At 40.9% G+C, this 18824-nt stretch overlaps 1 protein-coding gene across 1 annotated transcript; it reads left to right on the forward strand.

Moving 5' to 3' along the window:
- The first annotated feature begins 10667 nt into the window (after positions 1 to 10667).
- On the forward strand, positions 10668 to 15464 carry cryba1.2 (crystallin beta A1 gene 2). Its single transcript, XM_002938218.5, has 6 exons — positions 10668 to 10742; positions 11804 to 11878; positions 12641 to 12759; positions 13260 to 13392; positions 14094 to 14236; positions 14586 to 15464. Exons 2-6 carry the CDS (start codon positions 11813 to 11815, stop codon positions 14752 to 14754), a joined length of 630 nt encoding a protein of 209 aa, XP_002938264.1. The 5' UTR covers positions 10668 to 10742; positions 11804 to 11812; the 3' UTR covers positions 14755 to 15464.
- Positions 15465 to 18824: the final 3360 nt, after the last annotated feature.

Below are 18824 nucleotides of genomic sequence, written 5' to 3' on the forward strand. Positions count from 1 at the left end.
TTGGAGATTATGCTTCTTCAAGAAATCATCCAAGCCCCTGTTAAATCTGCCTTCACAATATCACTATGTTGCTTCCAATTAAGCTTTTGTTATACAAGGTGGGGGGGGGGCCTGGCGCGTTGATCATTTTTATGGGAAAAAAAGATATCTGTCTATAATGCCCTGTAATGTGCTTAGGGTAATCATGTCCCATCTCCAGAGAAAAGAAATCCAACCTTGACAATCTTTCCTGTTGATATCTACAGCTTTGGTTGTATATATATATATTTTTTTTTTGGTAAGTAACTTTTATTGAAAAGAGAGATGAAAATAAACATAACAGACAGTCAACCACAAGTAGGTATACAATCAATAAATTGCATTGCCTCCATAAGTCCATAGGCAAGATATTGGGGGTGTTGGAAGTTGATGTTCAAGGGCATGTTTTCATGGTTATGGTTCCAGTCAGGTGGTATTTTGTTAATTATTATTAACATTCATTTATAAAGCACCAACATATTCCGCAGCGCTGTACAATAAGTGGGTTTCATACAATGGACATACAGAGTAACATATAAAGCAATCAATAACCGATACAAGTAATGAAAGCAGATCGTTTGCCAAAGATGAGGAGTCGAGTCAGTCGGGTATCTTTTCCCTAGATGAATTGCTAAATTGCTAAAAGTTTCAGTTGGGTTAGTCATTTTAATCCCACATGGCCCATGTCTCCAGGAACTGGGTGGTTTTGTCTGAATGTGGGCTATTATAGATTCAAACTCTTTGCTACTGTTTACTCTCTTTGCTACTTCAGCCAATGTGGATGGAGCTGTAGATTTCCACTTGGTTGTAAGTGCTAGCCTGGTTGTATATATCTTAAACAATATAAAAGTATGCAGGATTTACTGATCTACTGAAAACCTATGAAGGTAATTGAATTCCTCATGTCCATAAGAAAATCAGGACCAAACATGACAGCAGCAGCTAGCCTGAAATGTATCAGTCATAGGGTGACCAGATCACTTGAAAATTCAGGGATCTTAAAATCCAGCTAGCAGGGCTAAACTGATTGAAGTTTAATTAAAATGCAATCAGTACTGCCCTGAAACATGTATTTTTAAGTGATCTGATCACTCTTATCATTAAGCAAATGAATGGTACCATATAGCTGCACTATGGGATGCACAGTCAACTGGTTTGGGGTCGCTGGTTTATCCTGTGTCCCAACATTGAATGCAGTTTGTCCTACCTATCTTAGGGTTAAAGGAACAGTTCTTGAGATTTAGTTTGCTTATTTTTTGTATCTAAAGGGAAGCTTAGCAGGAAGGAGATACAACACATGTGGGTGTAGATTAAGGGGACAAGCAGAGGTCAGACCTATAGGCACGCAGAACAAACTAATGCGAAAAGTAAACAAAAAGGCCATGACATCTGCAGACGTGCTTAGCCCCCTTTCCAGTGATTAGCCACTAAATCATTGTACCTTTGACCTCTCTGAAAGCTTAGTATTTAGATACATTATCTCTGGAATAATTGCACTAAATTGCACATACCTGCAGCTGCTACAAAAGCAGTTTTATTTGCTGACAATCCAACTGGGTCAGAATTCAAGTTCTGGAAAACTGAGGAAATACAGTAACTGTATTATAATAGGCCATAGTAAATAGGTATGGATTATAAAACGTAATGTCATACAATGTAAATGCTGTGTATGGCCTAACCAGTGTCTGTCTGGCCAGAGTTGTTTTGGACCCACCTTCTCAGTCATGAAGACCCAAAACCTCAGAAAATACACAAATATTCATTTTTTTACATCGAGTTTTCTCAAATAAGCTAAAAAGGCAAAGTCATTATTGGATAAATATTGGTTATCTCCCCTGACCAATATATTTCTCATTATTTTTATTAAAATGTGGTGTTCGTCCTTGAGTGGTCAAACACTGCTCAGGGGAATGTGAATGTTTTACTCAGGTGGCTACTGGGTGAATATATGGGCTTAGATTTTCCCTGGGTGCCTGTATACTTACAAATGATCAACAAATCAAGAGTCAAGGCCTGGTGTTTAGAAAACAAGTGTGTTCCCTATAGAGAGCCCAGTAAATAGGTCCACTGTTACCCACTGCAGGGAGCTTTAACAGGCAACATAAATACACTATAGTAAAATAAATCTCATACTCAAAGAAATGAAGATCTAGAATTCCTATTAACAGAGCTCACCAGTATTCAGATCTTTTTCTTCTCTGTCTTTAGCCAAAGGAATAATGGAGGCTGCTTGGTTAATGGCTACTTGTGTGTACATGGTCTAATTGTATTAGTTTAGATTAGGAAGAACATAGACTAGTCTTTGCTACTATTGTCCTCACCATATCCTTCCCTAGTTTTTCTACACATTCTAGACAAAAAGACCTGTTCTACAGTATCTATATTAAAACATTAAATACAACACCTTTATTGTATAATCCTCATAGCACTGCTATGTAAATCTTGATGAAATGTATACAGTACTTGTGGTTAGAAGATCAGGGTTTCTCACCAAATCATGTGTTAATAGTCGTGACATCTGCTGAATGTTACCAATAGAGAAGTGTTTTTCTATAAAGATAAGATCAAATGTCCATCATATGCTTCAACATTAATAACGACAAGTATCATTCCATTAATCAAAGGATAACGAAATCCCTGCCCCTGATATTTATGTTGTAAGGTTCACTGATGCCAGTCTAACTTAAACCATTTTACTCTGCTCTTTCTAGTTGCTTAAGTCTCATTTCTGGCTGGTCTTGGGGCCTCTCCCTGTAAATGATGTCCCATACATGCCTGGACCAGCACACCTGTATGAGACAGCCTGCACCCCCAGGCATGTACTGCACAGGTAGTTTGCCCCAGGGGTTAGACAAGCGTATACAAGACTAAATAGGAATAGTTGAAAAGAAGGGTCAAGCAGTACTATGTACTATCTTTAAATTATATTGTAGATCTTTACTTGACATAATCATAAACTATATTAGATGAAAAAACCTTTACACTCATTTAAAATCAGTTTAATAGAGGCAAAATTCTATCCTTGTTTTTTTGTTATTTACTACATTCCAAAAAGGTATATCCCAACCATTTAAAACTGATTGGTGAAGTCCTATCCTTGTTTTAAATAATGTGCAGGTACATCTTACAGAGTATAGGCTCCGTCATATCCTCCAAGAATTCCAAATCAAAACAGTGCACTCTGGAGAACCAAATCAATTAAGTGTGATTCTTTATTGTTTCATACCGCACAACATGTTTTGTTGTAAAAGCACCTGATGAAGGATCAGTGGATCCGGAACATGTGCGGTATGAAACAATAAAGAATCACAGAATATGTTGGGGTTATATATAAATAAAGATAAATAAATCTATGCTCAGGCAAAAGCAGGCAAAACTGCCTTAATGAAGCAGAATGTCTCTTGCTGCATGTTGCATTGCCGTGTGTGCCAGTGTGGTAGAATCTCTGCTGCTCTAAGTGACTAAATATTGGCAGCATTGTGCCAGATCTGACAGATTAGTGCCTATTAACACACATTGGCTTGCTTAAAAAGAGACTGTACTTTATGTAATGGTGTTTGAGTACATTTATATGTTTATAGGGGACCTCTTAGATTGGTAGCAGATCAAGCTGCTCTCAGCACATATAGGTCCCAAGTGAGGTACCTCCTGGGGAGTTTCAACCCCTGAATAGACCTAGGTGATAAGAAAAAGCAGTGTCGGACTGGGCTGCCGGGGTACCAGGAAAAAACCCAGACCTGATCTCTGCAGGGCATTCCACTGCAAGTTTAATTTAGGCGTGCTCAAGGGAAGGGGGTCATACGGGTGTTGGGGGCCCCTGCGGGGGGGGATTTGTGAAGGCGGTGGGTCATCATTGGTGGGTGCAGGGGACCCTGAGGCAGAAGCCCTGGTGGGCCATGCACCCCCCAGTGTGACCCTGAGAAAATGCAACCTTTAACTGGTGGCTAGCTGAAAATTAACCCACTGGCAGCAAGATCTGTTTTATGCATTTACACTGTGACAATTTGCTTATGGCAGTAAAGCTGCATGGGCCATCAGCAATACCAAGTTCTGGTGGTTAATAGAGTTAGCATGTGTGACATGGCGCAGCCCCAAAGTCTGCTTCCATTGCAAGCCATTGTTGGAGGTGACACCCTGAAAAGAAATATATTATCCTGGAATTTTGGCACAGTGAGAGCTTGCCAAAAGACTTGTGTGACAAATGTCTGTGACAAACAGTAAGACATTTGGGTTAAATATGTCCAAAATATATGGGAGAACATAGTCATTTATACAAGGGAAAGGGCTCCTTATAAATGTAGGTTTTAGATAGAGCAAAGAAATAAGTCTTTATAAGGAAAAAATCATATTTTGTTGATATGGGGTAAAGATAAATTTCCTAGTAGTGGATAATCGCCAAATTGTGGCGTACTCCTTTCCTTTCAATTCCACAATGGAAAGCCCGTATCACTGCAATTATGCTTAACGAGAAATTGACCCCAATATTATCGGATACCCACGATAACTTCCTCAGAACTTGGGAAACTTGGGAAACTTGGGCTCCGGGAGCTGTGATCGCTGGACTTGATCTTTCCCTTATTTCTGCTAAGGCTTAAAAGTTTGTGATGTTCCCCTGTACATGGGGTTCCTGTACTTACTGGCTGCCTATGTCTTTTTCCATGTACCAATATCTGGAATGCTCTGAGAACAAGGATGCTAGGGGTCCTATGAACCTCACCTGAATGGCAAAATGACCACTCTGCTGAATCTTTGTCTATTTGTGTGTCAAAGGATTCGCTTGCAAAGACATATTTTCAGAGACTTTTTTTCTTGGAACAATAGAATCGATGTGCATACTTTCAAAGGTCATTTTGACTTTGTTTGGTCTAATTTCTTTTCTATTTTTGGTTCTTGTTAAGTTTGATTAAATTGTCTCCACTTTTTACAGTGCAAGCATTTAAATAAATATTTTGCCCATGACACATGCATGCAGAACAGATCTTTACCTGGAGGAAACCACTATTAACCATTCATTTAATTATACATATCCATGTACACAGTGTGTATATACATATATATACTTATAGTTATATATAGTACATTTTAAATACATATACTCTACAGAGCAGCATTATATAGATTGTATGAATTCTGCATTGGTGATGGAAACTGGCTACAGGATGAGGTATGATTCTGTACTTGGAGTAAGGTTCTTAGTGGGGTCCCTCAGGGTTCTGTCCTGGGTCCACTTTTTTTTAACTTGTTTTTTAATGGGGTGGGGTATTGTAAATTGTAATTCCATCCAGGATGTGGCATCCTTGCAGCAGGATCTTGACAAACTGGCAATCTGGGCGGCTAAGTGGCAGATGAGATTTAATATGGATAAATGTAAGGTCATGCACCTGGGATGTAGAAATATGCAGCCACTTATACAGTTAATGGGACTGCACTAGGAAAATCCATAATGGACCTTGGAGTCCTTGTAGATAATAAACTAGGCTGTAGCAAGCAATGTCAAGGTTTTGAGCTGTATTAACAGGGGCATTGATTCAGAGGAGGAGGGGGTTATTCTTCCCCTTTACAGAGCGCTGATAAGGCCCCATCTGAAATATGCCGTACAGTTTTGGTCTCCAGTGCTCAAACGGGACATTATTGAGTTAGAGAGGGTCCAGAGAAGGGCAACTAAGCTGGTAAAGGGTATGGAAAGTCTCAGTTATGAAGAAAGACTGGCCAAGTTGGGTCTGTTTACACTGGAGAAGAGGCGCTTAAGGGGTGATATGATATCTATGTATAAATATATACAGTAAGTGGATCATATAATAACCTCTCTAATGCTTTATTTACCAGTAGGTCCTTCCATCAGACACAAGGGCACCCATTTCAATTAGAAGAAAGGAGGTTCCATGTATATATTCGGAACGGGTTATTTTACAGTGGGAGCTATAAAGTTGTAGAATTCTCTCTCTGAGTCATACTGGCTGATACATTAGATAGCTTCAAGAAGGGGTTGGATGGCTTTTTAGCAAGTGAGGGAATACAGGGGTATGGGAGATAGCTCTCAGTACAAGTGAGGGAATACAGGGTTATGGGAGATAGCTCTCAGTACAAGTGAGGGAATACAGGGGTATGGGAGATAGCTCTCAGTACAAGTGAGGGAATACAGGGGTAGGGGAGATAGCTCTCAGTACAAGTGAGGGAATACAGGGTTATGGGAGATAGCTCTCAGTACAAGTGAGGGAATACAGGGTTATGGGAGATAGCTCTCAGTACAAGTGAGGGAATACAGGGGTAGGGGAGATAGCTCTCAGTACAAGTGAGGGAATACAGGGTTATGGGAGATAGCTCTCAGTACAAGTGAGGGAATACAGGGGTAGGGGGGATAGCTCTCAGTACAAGTGAGGGAATACAGGGGTAGGGGGGATAGCTCTCAGTACAAGTGAGGGAATACAGGGGTAGGGGAGATAGCTCTTAGTACAAGTGAGGGAATACAGGGGTATGGGAGATAGCTCTCAGTACAAGTGAGGGAATACAGGGGTATGGGAGATAGCTCTCAGTACAAGTGAGGGAATACAGGGTTATGGGAGATAGCTCTCAGTACAAGTGAGGGAATACACGGTTATGGGAGATAGCTCTCAGTACAAGTGAGGGAATACAGGGGTAGGGGGGATAGCTCTCAGTACAAGTGAGGGAATACAGGGGTATGGGAGATAGCTCTCAGTACAAGTGAGGGAATACAGGGGTAGGGGAGATAGCTCTTAGTACAAGTGAGGGAATACAGGGGTATGGGAGATAGCTCTCAGTACAAGTGAGGGAATACAGGGGTATGGGAGATAGCTCTCAGTACAAGTGAGGGAATACAGGGTTATGGGAGATAGCTCTCAGTACAAGTGAGGGAATACAGGGGTAGGGGGGATAGCTCTCAGTACAAGTGAGGGAATACAGGGGTATGGGAGATAGCTCTCAGTACAAGTGAGGGAATACACGGTTATGGGAGATAGCTCTCAGTACAAGTGAGGGAATACAGGGGTAGGGGGGATAGCTCTCAGTACAAGTGAGGGAATACAGGGGTAGGGGGGATAGCTCTCAGTACAAATGAGGGAATACAGGGGTATGGGAGATAGCTCTCAGTACAAGTGAGGGAATACAGGGTTATGGGAGATAGCTCTCAGTACAAGTGAGGGAATACAGGGTTATGGGAGATAGCTCTCAGTACAAGTGAGGGAATACACGGTTATGGGAGATAGCTCTCAGTACAAGTGAGGGAATACAGGGGTAGGGGGGATAGCTCTCAGTACAAGTGAGGGAATACAGGGGTAGGGGGGATAGCTCTCAGTACAAGTGAGGGAATACAGGGGTAGGGGGGATAGCTCTCAGTACAAGTGAGGGAATACAGGGTTATGGGAGATAGCTCTTAGTACAAGTTGATCCAGGGACTGGTCCAATTGCCATCTTGGAGTCAGGAAGGAATCCCCCTTCCCCCCGAGGCAAATTCGAGAGGCTTCAGAATGGGCTTTGCCTTCCTCTGGATCAACTAGCAGTTAGGTCGGTCTTTTTTTAACCTAAATTACTGTATAATTTTTTTCCTACAGTTGCCTATATATTTAATTGTATAAGGGAACCATACTAAAACCATGGTGTATAAAAAAAATTAAACATCCACTAAAGTCTAGTTGCCTGATTATATCAGTTATAATTTAGTTTGAAGGTCTGACATCCTTCTGACAAATACAAGCGCAGGGGTCCTTGCATTCTTGGATTTGTGGTGAGGCAAAAACCTAAACCTAAACTTTGCTCACATATGAAGCACTGGGAACAGGACACGCAGAAACCTTCAGCACATCAGTGTCCCCAGTGCTCCATATTTGAGCTAAATGGATGCACATGAGTGATCCTAAGGGGCCGGGGAACGGGGCAACCTCTGGGCGGCGCCATTAGAAATCTGTTGCTGTGCACTCTACATCATTTAGTAAGTTAAGATGGTCAAAAATATGAATGCTTATTAAAATTCCATTCTGTGTAAAGATTCAGCTAAGCAGGAGAGTTATCATAGTTTTCATAGTCAAGCCATATTCTCAAACTTGAATTATTAGAGTTTTTTTTACTTTTTAGAGCTCTTAAACTCAAGAAATTATATTCAAGTTTTCTATTTGAACAAGTTTTTCTTATTAATAAATAAGTAACCATTCCATATGTCAGTTTATTTAGAAAAACACAAATTTGAAAATTGATAAATAACCCCTGTAATGTCCTACACAGAGATTCATGGAAATATATGGCCCAGGAGGAGGGCTATGGAAAAACCATTGGATGGCTGTATTGCGCTGTGGAGGCTATGCACAGTGTCAGACTGGCCAACCAGGAAAACACCCGGGGGCCCAGGTGTCAGTGGGACTCTTGCTTCTATTTATTTAGCTGATTTCATAGTCATTCACTATTTCTATATGGGAACATGGAAGAATGATAGATGGAAGAATAGAGTATAGTATTTAGAGAAAAGAGACTAGGATAATAAAGAGTTTGAGGGAGGAGAGGAGGAATTAAAGTTTTGAGAGGGGGCCCATTGTCCAGGGTTTTCTGGTGGGCTCCTGCCATCTCAGTCCGACACTGGGTATGCATATAAAATTGAAAGTAATTGCCAGTATGTGCAGCATGCATTTACTACTATTATATATCTAGACTCTGAATGACAGTACAGTCAAATAGAAAAAGGAAAGCAAAGCTGCAATAGGAAGAAACACAGAACTTTATTTACATTTCTGTTGCACTTCCAATGTGGAGAAAGATCCATTTGATTTGCTCAGACCAGCAACTTCATTAGGCTTACAGCAGAGCTGTCCAGCTAGCAGCCTGTGGGCCAGATGTGACCCTCCAAGAGATTTGGAGGACTCCAGTCTGTTTAAGGGCTCCAAAGGCTTATTAGTGTGAAATCATATTATTATAATCTAACCCTTAAACGTGTAATGTGAGCACTCCATGTAAAACATTGAAGTGTGCTGACACAGAGGAAAAGTTTTAAGGATTAGTATTTCCCAGGCCCCTTTGCCCTCACCATAATTAGTATTTAATGGAGAACTAAAGCCTTAAACTAAAAATGGCTATAAATGCTGCATTTTATATACTGAACTTAGTGTACCAGCCAGGGGTTTAGTATCCCTATAACACTTAGGGCTCTGGCACACGGGGAGATTAGTCGCCCGCAACAAATCTCCCTGTTCACGAGTGACTAATCTCCCCGAATTGCCATCACACCGCCTAAAATGTAAGTCGCCGGTGGGATGGCACACGCTGCGCAGGAGATTTCGGCAAATCACCGAAGTTGCCTCGCGAGGCATTTTCGCCGATTTGCCGAAATCCAGCCGCCACGTGTGCCATCCCACCGGCGACTTACATTTTCGCCTGTGGGATGGCAATTCAGGGAGATTAGTCGCCCGTGAACAGGGAGATTTGTTGTGGGCGACTAATCTTCCCGTGTACCAGAGCCCTTATGATCCAGGTCTTCAAAGTTGTCCACAGGAGCTCACCATCTTGGATGTTGCTAGGCCATGTTTTGAGTGTCAATGACATTGCACATGCTCAGTTCACTCATGCAGAATACTTTGGTTTCTAAGCTGCCACATAATGTAAATCTGAATTAAGTACTAATCAGCTTTGTATTGTGAATTTCATATTCAGTATATACAATATATTGGCAGTTGGTCCCTAATCTCAGGTAACTGACAGCAGAACAAAGCATGTGCTAGGAATCAAAAGAAAAATAAATGGGGAGCTACAGGTCGCATGAAAGAAGGGGAGAAGGCACACTGACTTTTTTATGGGCTATAACCCTATATCATTTGTGCTCCAGATTGTGCCTTTGTATTATAGTTTACAAAAAAATGATGTAGGTTGATATCCCAAGGAAAATGCTTTGCTCCATCCTTTTTTCACTTCACCCTATTTGTAAATACTTGTAAACTGTACAAACGTAGCTGGCTTTAGGAAACTTTATTTATCTTCTATTATTACTTATTACTCTTACAGTCTTCTTTAATTATGATACTCCACTTTTTCAGTTCTTTTCCCTCAATTCTAATTCAAAGAAAATGTTGGATATCCGTAATATCTAATGCTTGTTACACAGTAAAATGAATTTGTGTTTTTATAAACTGCCCTCTCCGGTGGCATTGCTGTAGTCCTATCTGGGTGGTTCTGATTATCTGATGGAACCTTTGGATCTGGATCTGTAGGAATCAGTGATATTCAGTAGTTGCTATAATGAGATTACAGCACCGTGCTACTGTCCCTGAGTGTCACACAGTTAATCCCGGCCACAGGCCTCACCTACCAACGTGCGGTTTATTTAGCACCTTAATCTCTTGAAACAGAGTGAGGTAATGAAGTTGCAGACTGTGCAGCCGGAGGGGTCAGCACTTTTGTTCCAAGAACAAAATCAGAAATATGTGTAGCTGGTTGACCCTTTTGTTCAATGCTGAGCCTCTCATGTTAGGACAAAGCAAACAGCCGACTCAGCTCACTGATCCCCCATTTCCACACACACAAACATACAGGCCCCACGGCACACTTTCCTCTCTCTGTTGTCAGAAATATGAACTCTGGCATCGTTTTCTCCCATTCATCTGACTTCCCTCCTCCCAGGACTTCCAAACAAAGAGAAAGTTTGGTGCCAGCAGATTTATGGGGTATAAATTGGTAGGGTGGGGGCTTGGCCTGACATCAACTTCCAGTGGCTCAGTCACAGCGCTCCTGTAAGTAATGGCAATATGGCTGGGTGTGTGTGGGTTATACTGAGGCCAATGGATTCTACCTGTCAGGCTTTCAAGAATAATTAATTGCCTCCATCCTGGACTTTTCTCTTTTTCCCTATTATCTGTCTATCATCTATCTATCTATCTATCTATCTATCTATCTATCTATCTATCTATCTATCTATCTATCTCTAATCCTAGAGTGTCATGGAGTTTTGCACCTTACTGGTAATGCTAATGCATTACATATATATAGATATATAATATATATTGGAACCAGACTGGCAATCTTTAGCCAGAAGGGCTGCTGAAAGATGCCATAGACCCTTACTATTGGGCCTGTGGACCTTTTGTACCTCTGTTTATGAAAATATTCAGGCCTACTTTGAATTGCACTTGTCTAGCTCATATGTGAAGTATACTGTTAGTAAAGGAAGTGTAATTAGCAGCTATAAGCTTTTTGTAGCTATACATTATAACAACCAACGAGGTCTGCCAGTGTATTACTTTCTGAATATGCTATTCTTCACTATTAAAGGGACAAATGGGAAAATATTTATAGGAATGCCAGCAAAATTGAGGATAATCCAGTTGAAGTTTTGGGCATTATTCTCTATTATTCTCTAACATTTCTTTCAATACCCACCCTGAATGTGTGCCGGCAAGAAGGCTTGCACACTGGTAGTGCTATATTCTGGCAGATTCAGAAGAGGGCACTGCAGTGTGATGGTGCTGGGAAGACTGCTTCCACTTCTGAACTGGCAGAGACTTCCCTGTACAGTAAAATGTAAAATGCAGCCCCAGTGCACATTCTGGCTTTGGAAAATCAGTTATAGAGCAGAATGTCTTCTGTAACTGCAGGGACCTTTGTAGGGTGGCCCACCCAGGGGCCTAAGATAGAATATGACAATCATGGCCTCTGTGAATCTGTAAATCCACGGGTTCCCTTGTGTTGCTTAGAGCAGGAAGGGCAATGACTGCTTTTACACAACTGCCTTGGCCTTAAAAGGTCAAGCTCTGTATTAGAAAATGTAAAATATATGAAATATTTCCACTTGCAGTTTGCAAAGATGTCTCACGGTGCAGCTCAGGGCAGCATGGGCAGCCACTCCTCTATGGCTGTGCAGAACTACAGGGTGAGTAGAAACTATTATTTTGATATTATTTGATTTTTTTACAACTTTAGTTTTTCAGTTGTAGGATCGTAATTGCCATGTGTGGGCAGAGCTTTATGTACAGCACTGTTCCAGTTTACAGTGTATATACATTTTCTCTTAGGGCAAAGAGATAGCATTTGTGGTACATGAAATCATAATTCTCTCACTGTGCTGCTTACTGGTATTATATTCACTACAGGGATGGAGACACTAGTCAGTGGGAGAAATGATGGGCACCCAAAGCGAAAAATAAAAAATCCAGTCTAGATTAAAGGGTGGTACAACCAATGACCCTCCAACTTTTTTTTTGAGCTACAACTTCCAGCACCCCCTCTACAGTCTGATGGTAGAAGTTGTAGTTACACAACAGTTGAAGGGCTGCATAGTAAATATTTCTGATGAAAATACTAATAATATCAAAGAATTGTTACAAAGTATCTATTTATTTTAACCAATGAAATTTTCTGGCCAAAGTGTGCCCCTGGCAAGGGGTGACATGACTGACAGTTGCTGTCTCAGTGCTAGGTTTGCTGTCAGCTTTTCCGAAATACTTATTATTATTAAACCCACTAATTTAAGAAAGTAAATGTTAATTATATCATATTCTGAGAGACACCTCATTTAGAAATAAGTAATAGGCCTACTAGGCAATATATTAGATAAGTTTTATTTCATAAAATCTCAGTCCAAGGGGGTGGGGCATGTGAGCAGCCATTTTGTAATGCCAGTCTCCTTCCACAGCTGATCTGCTACGAGTACGAAAACTTCCAAGGCCGTAGAGTGGAGTTCAACTCCGACTGCCGTAACCTGTGCGATCGTGGTTTTGACCAAGTAAAGTCCATCCGAGTTGAATGTGGACCGTAAGTTTCCAACACTGAGTTGTTATTATAGATACTGGCCTGTCCCTATTGCATATGGAAGTATTAAAAGGTTAATAATGAAATAAATAACATGGTTCTGAATTTACATATAGTGAATAAAGTACCCCCTACTGTAATATATTGGGATATTGTAAGTCACAGAGGAGTTCAGTGGGCATAGAAAGGTACAATCAGAAAAATGGTTTCATTTTATTCCTGTTGTGCCAGAGTTTTGATTTTTTGTTGGATATTTATACCCAATCCATCATAGGTCTGTGTTTTGCCAGGGAAAATGTATTTAAGTTGTTACTAAAAAAATGACTTCAGCACAGAGTGTGCATTAAAGGGGCAAATTACTGAGGGGGGTTAGTGAATAGTAAATCGTTTCAGGCAACATAAATCTGATTCTGCACTATTCACTGGGATATCTATTAAACATTCTACAAACAGTAACCCTTCACCCACAACATGCTCTCTGCCTCTCTGTTTGCTTTGTATAGATGGGTGGCCTATGAGCAGAAGGACTTCTGTGGGGAAATGTTCATTATGGAGAAAGGAGAGTATCCTAGATGGGATTCCTGGTCTAACTGTTTCCGGGCCGACAGGATCATGTCCCTGAGGCCAGTCCGTATGGTAAGCATCTTGCAGAATTCCCTACTTTCTTCTTGTAAGGCATTAAAGCCAAAGGGTCTCACAATCTCGCACAAGACATTTTATTAGTGAGTAATTATTAGAAACATCAGTATCCTAATGCAAACAATTTGCTTCTAGACTGACAGCAGGAGATATGGATTATTATTATTAGTAACATTTATTTATAAAGCGCCAACATATTCCGCAGCGCTGTACAATAAGTGGGTTACATACATTGGACATTCAGAGTAACATATGAAGCAACCAATAACCGATACAGGAGTTGAATAGGTGGATTGTACCTAGGAACCAAGTCATACTGAAACAAGTCAGTGACTGCAATGTATTGCTGCCATATTAAACTAGCATTACTGAGTGCTGAGCAGGAGAAAGGTTAGGTTGCACACATATCATATTATATACTGTATATATCATATCTAAAAAAAACTCTTTTACTGGGTGTATTTTATAGCTATTTACCCAAGATTAATTTATACATTTCTGCTCATTTTTCGTATATGTATCCAGTCAATTACTCTTAGACCATGGTTGGACAATGAGACAGGAATTGATTGCCCATACTCTGTCCTTACTATACTGTCAGAGCAACTTTCAGATGTGGAAACTTTCTGACAATAATTGTTTGTAGAATGCATTTTGTTCTAGAACATTAATGCTAATGTGTATATTCCTGCTTAAAGGATGGACAGGACTATAAAATCAGCTTGTTTGAATGTGCCAACTTTGAGGGCAGGAAGATGGAGGTCTGTGATGAAGACATCCCAAGCATGTGGTCTTATGGATTCCAGGATAGAGTCGGCAGTGTTCAAGTCCATGGAGGAACGTAAGTTTATGGGACTGTTTAAAGGAGTCTGCCGGTTTCCTTTTGTGCAGAAATACACACATGGCTTTAGAATTATTACAGAGGAATGATGGCTGATTGTCCATGTCCTCTGATAACATATAATAAGGTAGGACATGGTTGTACAGACATATTCCTCAACTGACTACTAGTTTTGCTCTTAGTTAGTCCAGGTAAGTTCACATCATGGATCACTTATAATCTACCCTGTTTCCTTTATTCATTTGTGTTTCAGTCCAGCCATGGTAGAATCCAAAGGATCTACCATAAACGTCCTATTGGTTGGTTATACAGTATTTCCTTTTACTGATAATATAACTTCTTCACACAGATGGGTTGGATACCAATATCCCGGTTACAGAGGATATCAATATCTGATGGAGTGTGGACCCTACAAGCACTGGAACAACTGGGGAGCCAGCCAGCCCCAGATTCAGTCCATCCGCAGGGTGAAGGACATGCAGTGGTGCAAGAGAGGGATCTTTGAAGTTGTGAACTAAAATGGCACAGAGGATAAGACACAACCTGGCTGTCAAACCAAAGGGACTTGTTTCTTTTTTTTAACCATTTCAGTTTATTGTTAAAGGAATCAGCTGTTACATTTCCTGTGCTATCTTTTCAAATTTGAAGCTATTCAAGAAATAGTTTGACTATGTAAAATTTTAGTTGGGCAAATGGTAACATACACTTTACAGAACAGAGTATAGAAGCAAACCTGCACCTACCGGGGCAGATATGAAACTAACTTGGAAAGCAGTACTTGGGAGCATTTAGGAAAAGGTCATGTGGCTAATATTTGGGAACCTTACAGGATACAGATCTTTACTAATGAGCCTGACCTAGAAAGAACAGATAACTTCAGTAACTCCATGCCTCCATGCCTTTCATCGGGTTGGTATCACTATAGAAGTCTGGGTTCCCTCCCATAAGGAGCTGATTCCTTTCTAGAGAGACAACCCAACCATAGGCCTCAAAGGGTTCCATGATGTTTCCTAAACCATTTTGGCTTCAGAGGGTCAGGACTGTCACTGTTATATTTCTCAGGGAGAAACAAGTCTTGTCTTACTTCACAAAACCCACATCAGTAGGTGAATGTGCAGTCTAAAGATATTTCACTGTCTATCATGCACTGAACTCTACTCTCAGATATGCCGATCCATTGATGGTAATGTCAATCTCTTTGCAGTAATAAATTATAATATAACTTAAACAGGTTGTGCTCGTCTTGACTGGTTGTTAAACAATTCTCACTACATTAATGTTCTTTTGAAGTCGCCCACCAGGGAGCTGTGACCCCCAGAGATTTCAAAGGCTTTCAGCAAACCCAAGGTTTCCATTGATATCTTGCCATGGCAATATTTTTCTATAATCCAGACACCTTAGGGCCGATTTATTAAAGTGCGCTAAAACATGCGCTATTTATAGCATGCGGTAAAATTATTAGCGAAGATTATGGTACATGCGCTAATCAACGCCCCGCGTATAAATAGTCGCCAAGTATAAATAGTCGCTGCATATAAATAGTTGCCGTATTTAAATAGTAGCCGCATATAAATAGTAGCATATAAATAGTAGCCTATAAATAGTAGTAGCATATAAATAGTAGGTGCATATAAATAGTTGCATATAAATAGTTGCCGCATATAAATAGTAGCCCAGTTCTAGTAATTTAGCTACTGACGCATGGGTCACTCGGGAGGAAATTCAAAAGAGACTTGAACATGTAAAGGTAAACAAAGGTCCAGGGCCGGATGGGATTCATCCCAGAGTATTAAATGAGCTGAGTGCTGTGATTGCCAAACCTCTTCACATAATTTTTCAGGATTCATTGAGGTCTGGCATGGTGCCGAGAGACTGGCGGATTGCTAATGTGGTGCCGTTATTTAAAAAGGGATCCCGTTCTCAGCCTGAAAACTATAGGCCTGTTAGTCTGACATCAGTAGTAGGAAAACTTTTGGAAGGGGTAATAAGGGATAGGGTACTTGAATACATTGCAGTTCACAATACTATTAGTTTGTGCCAGCATGGTTTTATGCGTAACAGATCTTGCCAGACTAATTTAGTCGCCTTTTATGAGGAGGTGAGCAGGAACCTTGATGCTGGAATGGCAGTTGATGTCATCTACTTGGACTTTGCTAAAGCGTTTGATACAGTACCTCACAGAAGGTTAATGATCAAATTGAGGAATATTGGCCTAGAACATAATATTCGTAATTGGATAGAGAACTGGCTGAAGGATAGAGTACAAAGAGTGGTGGTAAATGGAACATTTTCTAATTGGACCAGTGTGGTTAGTCAGTCCTTGGGCCTTTGCTTTTTAACTTGTTTATTAATGACCTGGAGGTGGGCATAGAAAGTACTGTTTCTATTTTTGCCGATGACACAAAATTGTGCAAAACTATAAGTTCTATGCAGGATGCTGCCGCTTTGCAGAGCGATTTGACAAAATTAGAAAACTGGGCAGCAAACTGGAAAATGAGGTTCAATGTTGATAAGTGCAAAGTTATGCACTTTGGTAGAAATAATATAAACGCAAACTATCTACTGAATGGTAGTGTGTTGGGGGCATCCTTAATGGAGAAGGATCTAGGGGTTTTTGTTGATAACAAGTTGTCTAATTCCAGGCAGTGTCATTCTGTGGCTACTAAAGCAAATAAAGTGCTGTCTTGTATAAAAAGGGCATTGACTCAAGGGATGAGAACATAATTTTGCCCCTTTATAGGTCCCTGGTAAGGCCTCACCTTGAGTATGCAGTGCAGTTTTGGGCTCCAGTCCTTAAGAAAGATATTAATGAGCTGGAGAGAGTGCAGAGACTGCAACTAAACTGGTAAAGGGGATGGAAGAGTTAAACTATGAGGTGAGACTGTCAGGGTTGAGGTTGTTTTCTCTGGAAAAGAGGCGCTTGCGAGGGGACATGATTACTCTGTACAAGTACATTAGAGGGGATTATAGGCAGATAGGGGATGGTCTTTTTTCCCATAAAAACAATCAGCGCACCAGAGGTCACCCCTTTAGATTAGAGGAAAGGAGCTTCCATTTGAAGCAGAGTAGGTGGTTTTTCACAGTGAGGGCAGTGAGGTTGGGGAATGCCCTTCCTAGTGATGTGGTAATGGCAGATTCTGTTAATGCCTTTAAGAGGGGCCTGGATGAGTTCTTGAACAATCAGAATATCCAAGGCTATTGTGATACTAATATCTACAGTTAGTACTAGTGGTTGTGTTTATAGTTTATGTATGTGAGTGTATAGATTGGTAGGTGTGAGTTAGGTGTGCTGAGTTTACTTGGATGGGTTGAACTTGATGGACACTGGTCAACCCTATGTAACTATGGAACTATATAAATAGTAGCCGCATATAAATAGTAGCTGCATATAAATAGTAGCATATAAATAGTAGCCTATAAATAGTAGCAGCATATACAGTGGAGGAAATAATTATTTGACCCCTCACTGATTTTGTAAGTTTGTCCAATGACAAAGAAATGAAAAGTCTCAGAACAGTATCATTTCAATGGTAGGTTTATTTTAACAGTGGCAGATAGCACATCAAAAGGAAAATCGAAAAAATAACTTTAAATAAAAGATAGCAACTGATTTGCATTTCATTGAGTGAAATAAGTTTTTGAACCCCTACCAACCATTAAGAGTTCTGGCTCCCACAGAGTGGTTAGACACTTCTACTCAATTAGTCAACCTCATTAAGGACACCTGTCTTAACTAGTCACCTGTATAAAAGACACCAGAATCAATCAATCAAGCAGACTCCAAACTCTCCAACATGGGAAAGACCAAAGAGCTGTCCAAGGATGTCAGAGACAAAATTGTAGACCTGCACAAGGCTGGAATGGGCTACAAAACCATTAAAGGATAAGTGTTACGTTCCCGTATCACAGGGCAAACGACCAACAAAGATAAGAGCCTGATTATAAGAACTCCCCCTCCAAATTGGCTACACGGATACCCGTCTCCAGGTTTCCTCTTGCCCACCTCTGTTTGCACGTCGGGGTGCCATTTTATGGTTTGTCCCATCTGGGGCACTGTAGGATGCCAGCTGATTATGCTCCACTACAATACACGCTGCATGCTCTGGTGACAATTATCATATGTATGTAGGGACCCATAGGGTTAAGCGCCCTATGGCTTTACTTCCCTACCTCTTCACATCTGTACTGTTATTGGGCAGAGCCCTCTACACTCAGGTTACAGTTGAAATACTATCCCTAATAGGTTTAGTCAGGTTGACCACTCCCCCTGCAGACTGATATAGTGTCTGGCAGGAGGGAGTGTTTTCCTCTTTTGGCTGCATGCTGTGTCCTAAGGAGAGCTCCAACTGAGCCTGGACCGGACATAGGCCCAGAAGCCATTTGTACCCTAGGGGACCTTATACCCTAGTGAAAGTCGGGGACAGGGCCCCGTGAATGAGAACAAGCCAGGACAGCAGCTCTATTTAATATCACCCTCTAGGAGAGGTGAGCACAGTCAGTCTAGCTAGAAAGGGCAGCACTGGCCCCAACAAAGGAGACTTTAAGGGTTTAGTCTAACCCAGGCTTTGTATGCCTTGCTGTAGGGACC

This window comes from Xenopus tropicalis, chromosome 2 (genome assembly GCF_000004195.4).
Source record: "Xenopus tropicalis strain Nigerian chromosome 2, UCB_Xtro_10.0, whole genome shotgun sequence".
Classification (NCBI taxonomy): Eukaryota; Metazoa; Chordata; class Amphibia; order Anura; family Pipidae; genus Xenopus; species Xenopus tropicalis.

Coding starts and splice junctions, on each gene's coding strand:
- cryba1.2 (XM_002938218.5), top strand. CDS start 11,813: ATGTCTCACGGTGCAGCTCAGGGCAGCATGGGCAGCCACTCCTCTATG. Junction 13,393..14,093: donor CCCTGAGGCCAGTCCGTATG/GTAAGCATCTTG, acceptor TCCTGCTTAAAG/GATGGACAGGACTATAAAAT. Junction 14,237..14,585: donor GTTCAAGTCCATGGAGGAAC/GTAAGTTTATGG, acceptor TTCTTCACACAG/ATGGGTTGGATACCAATATC.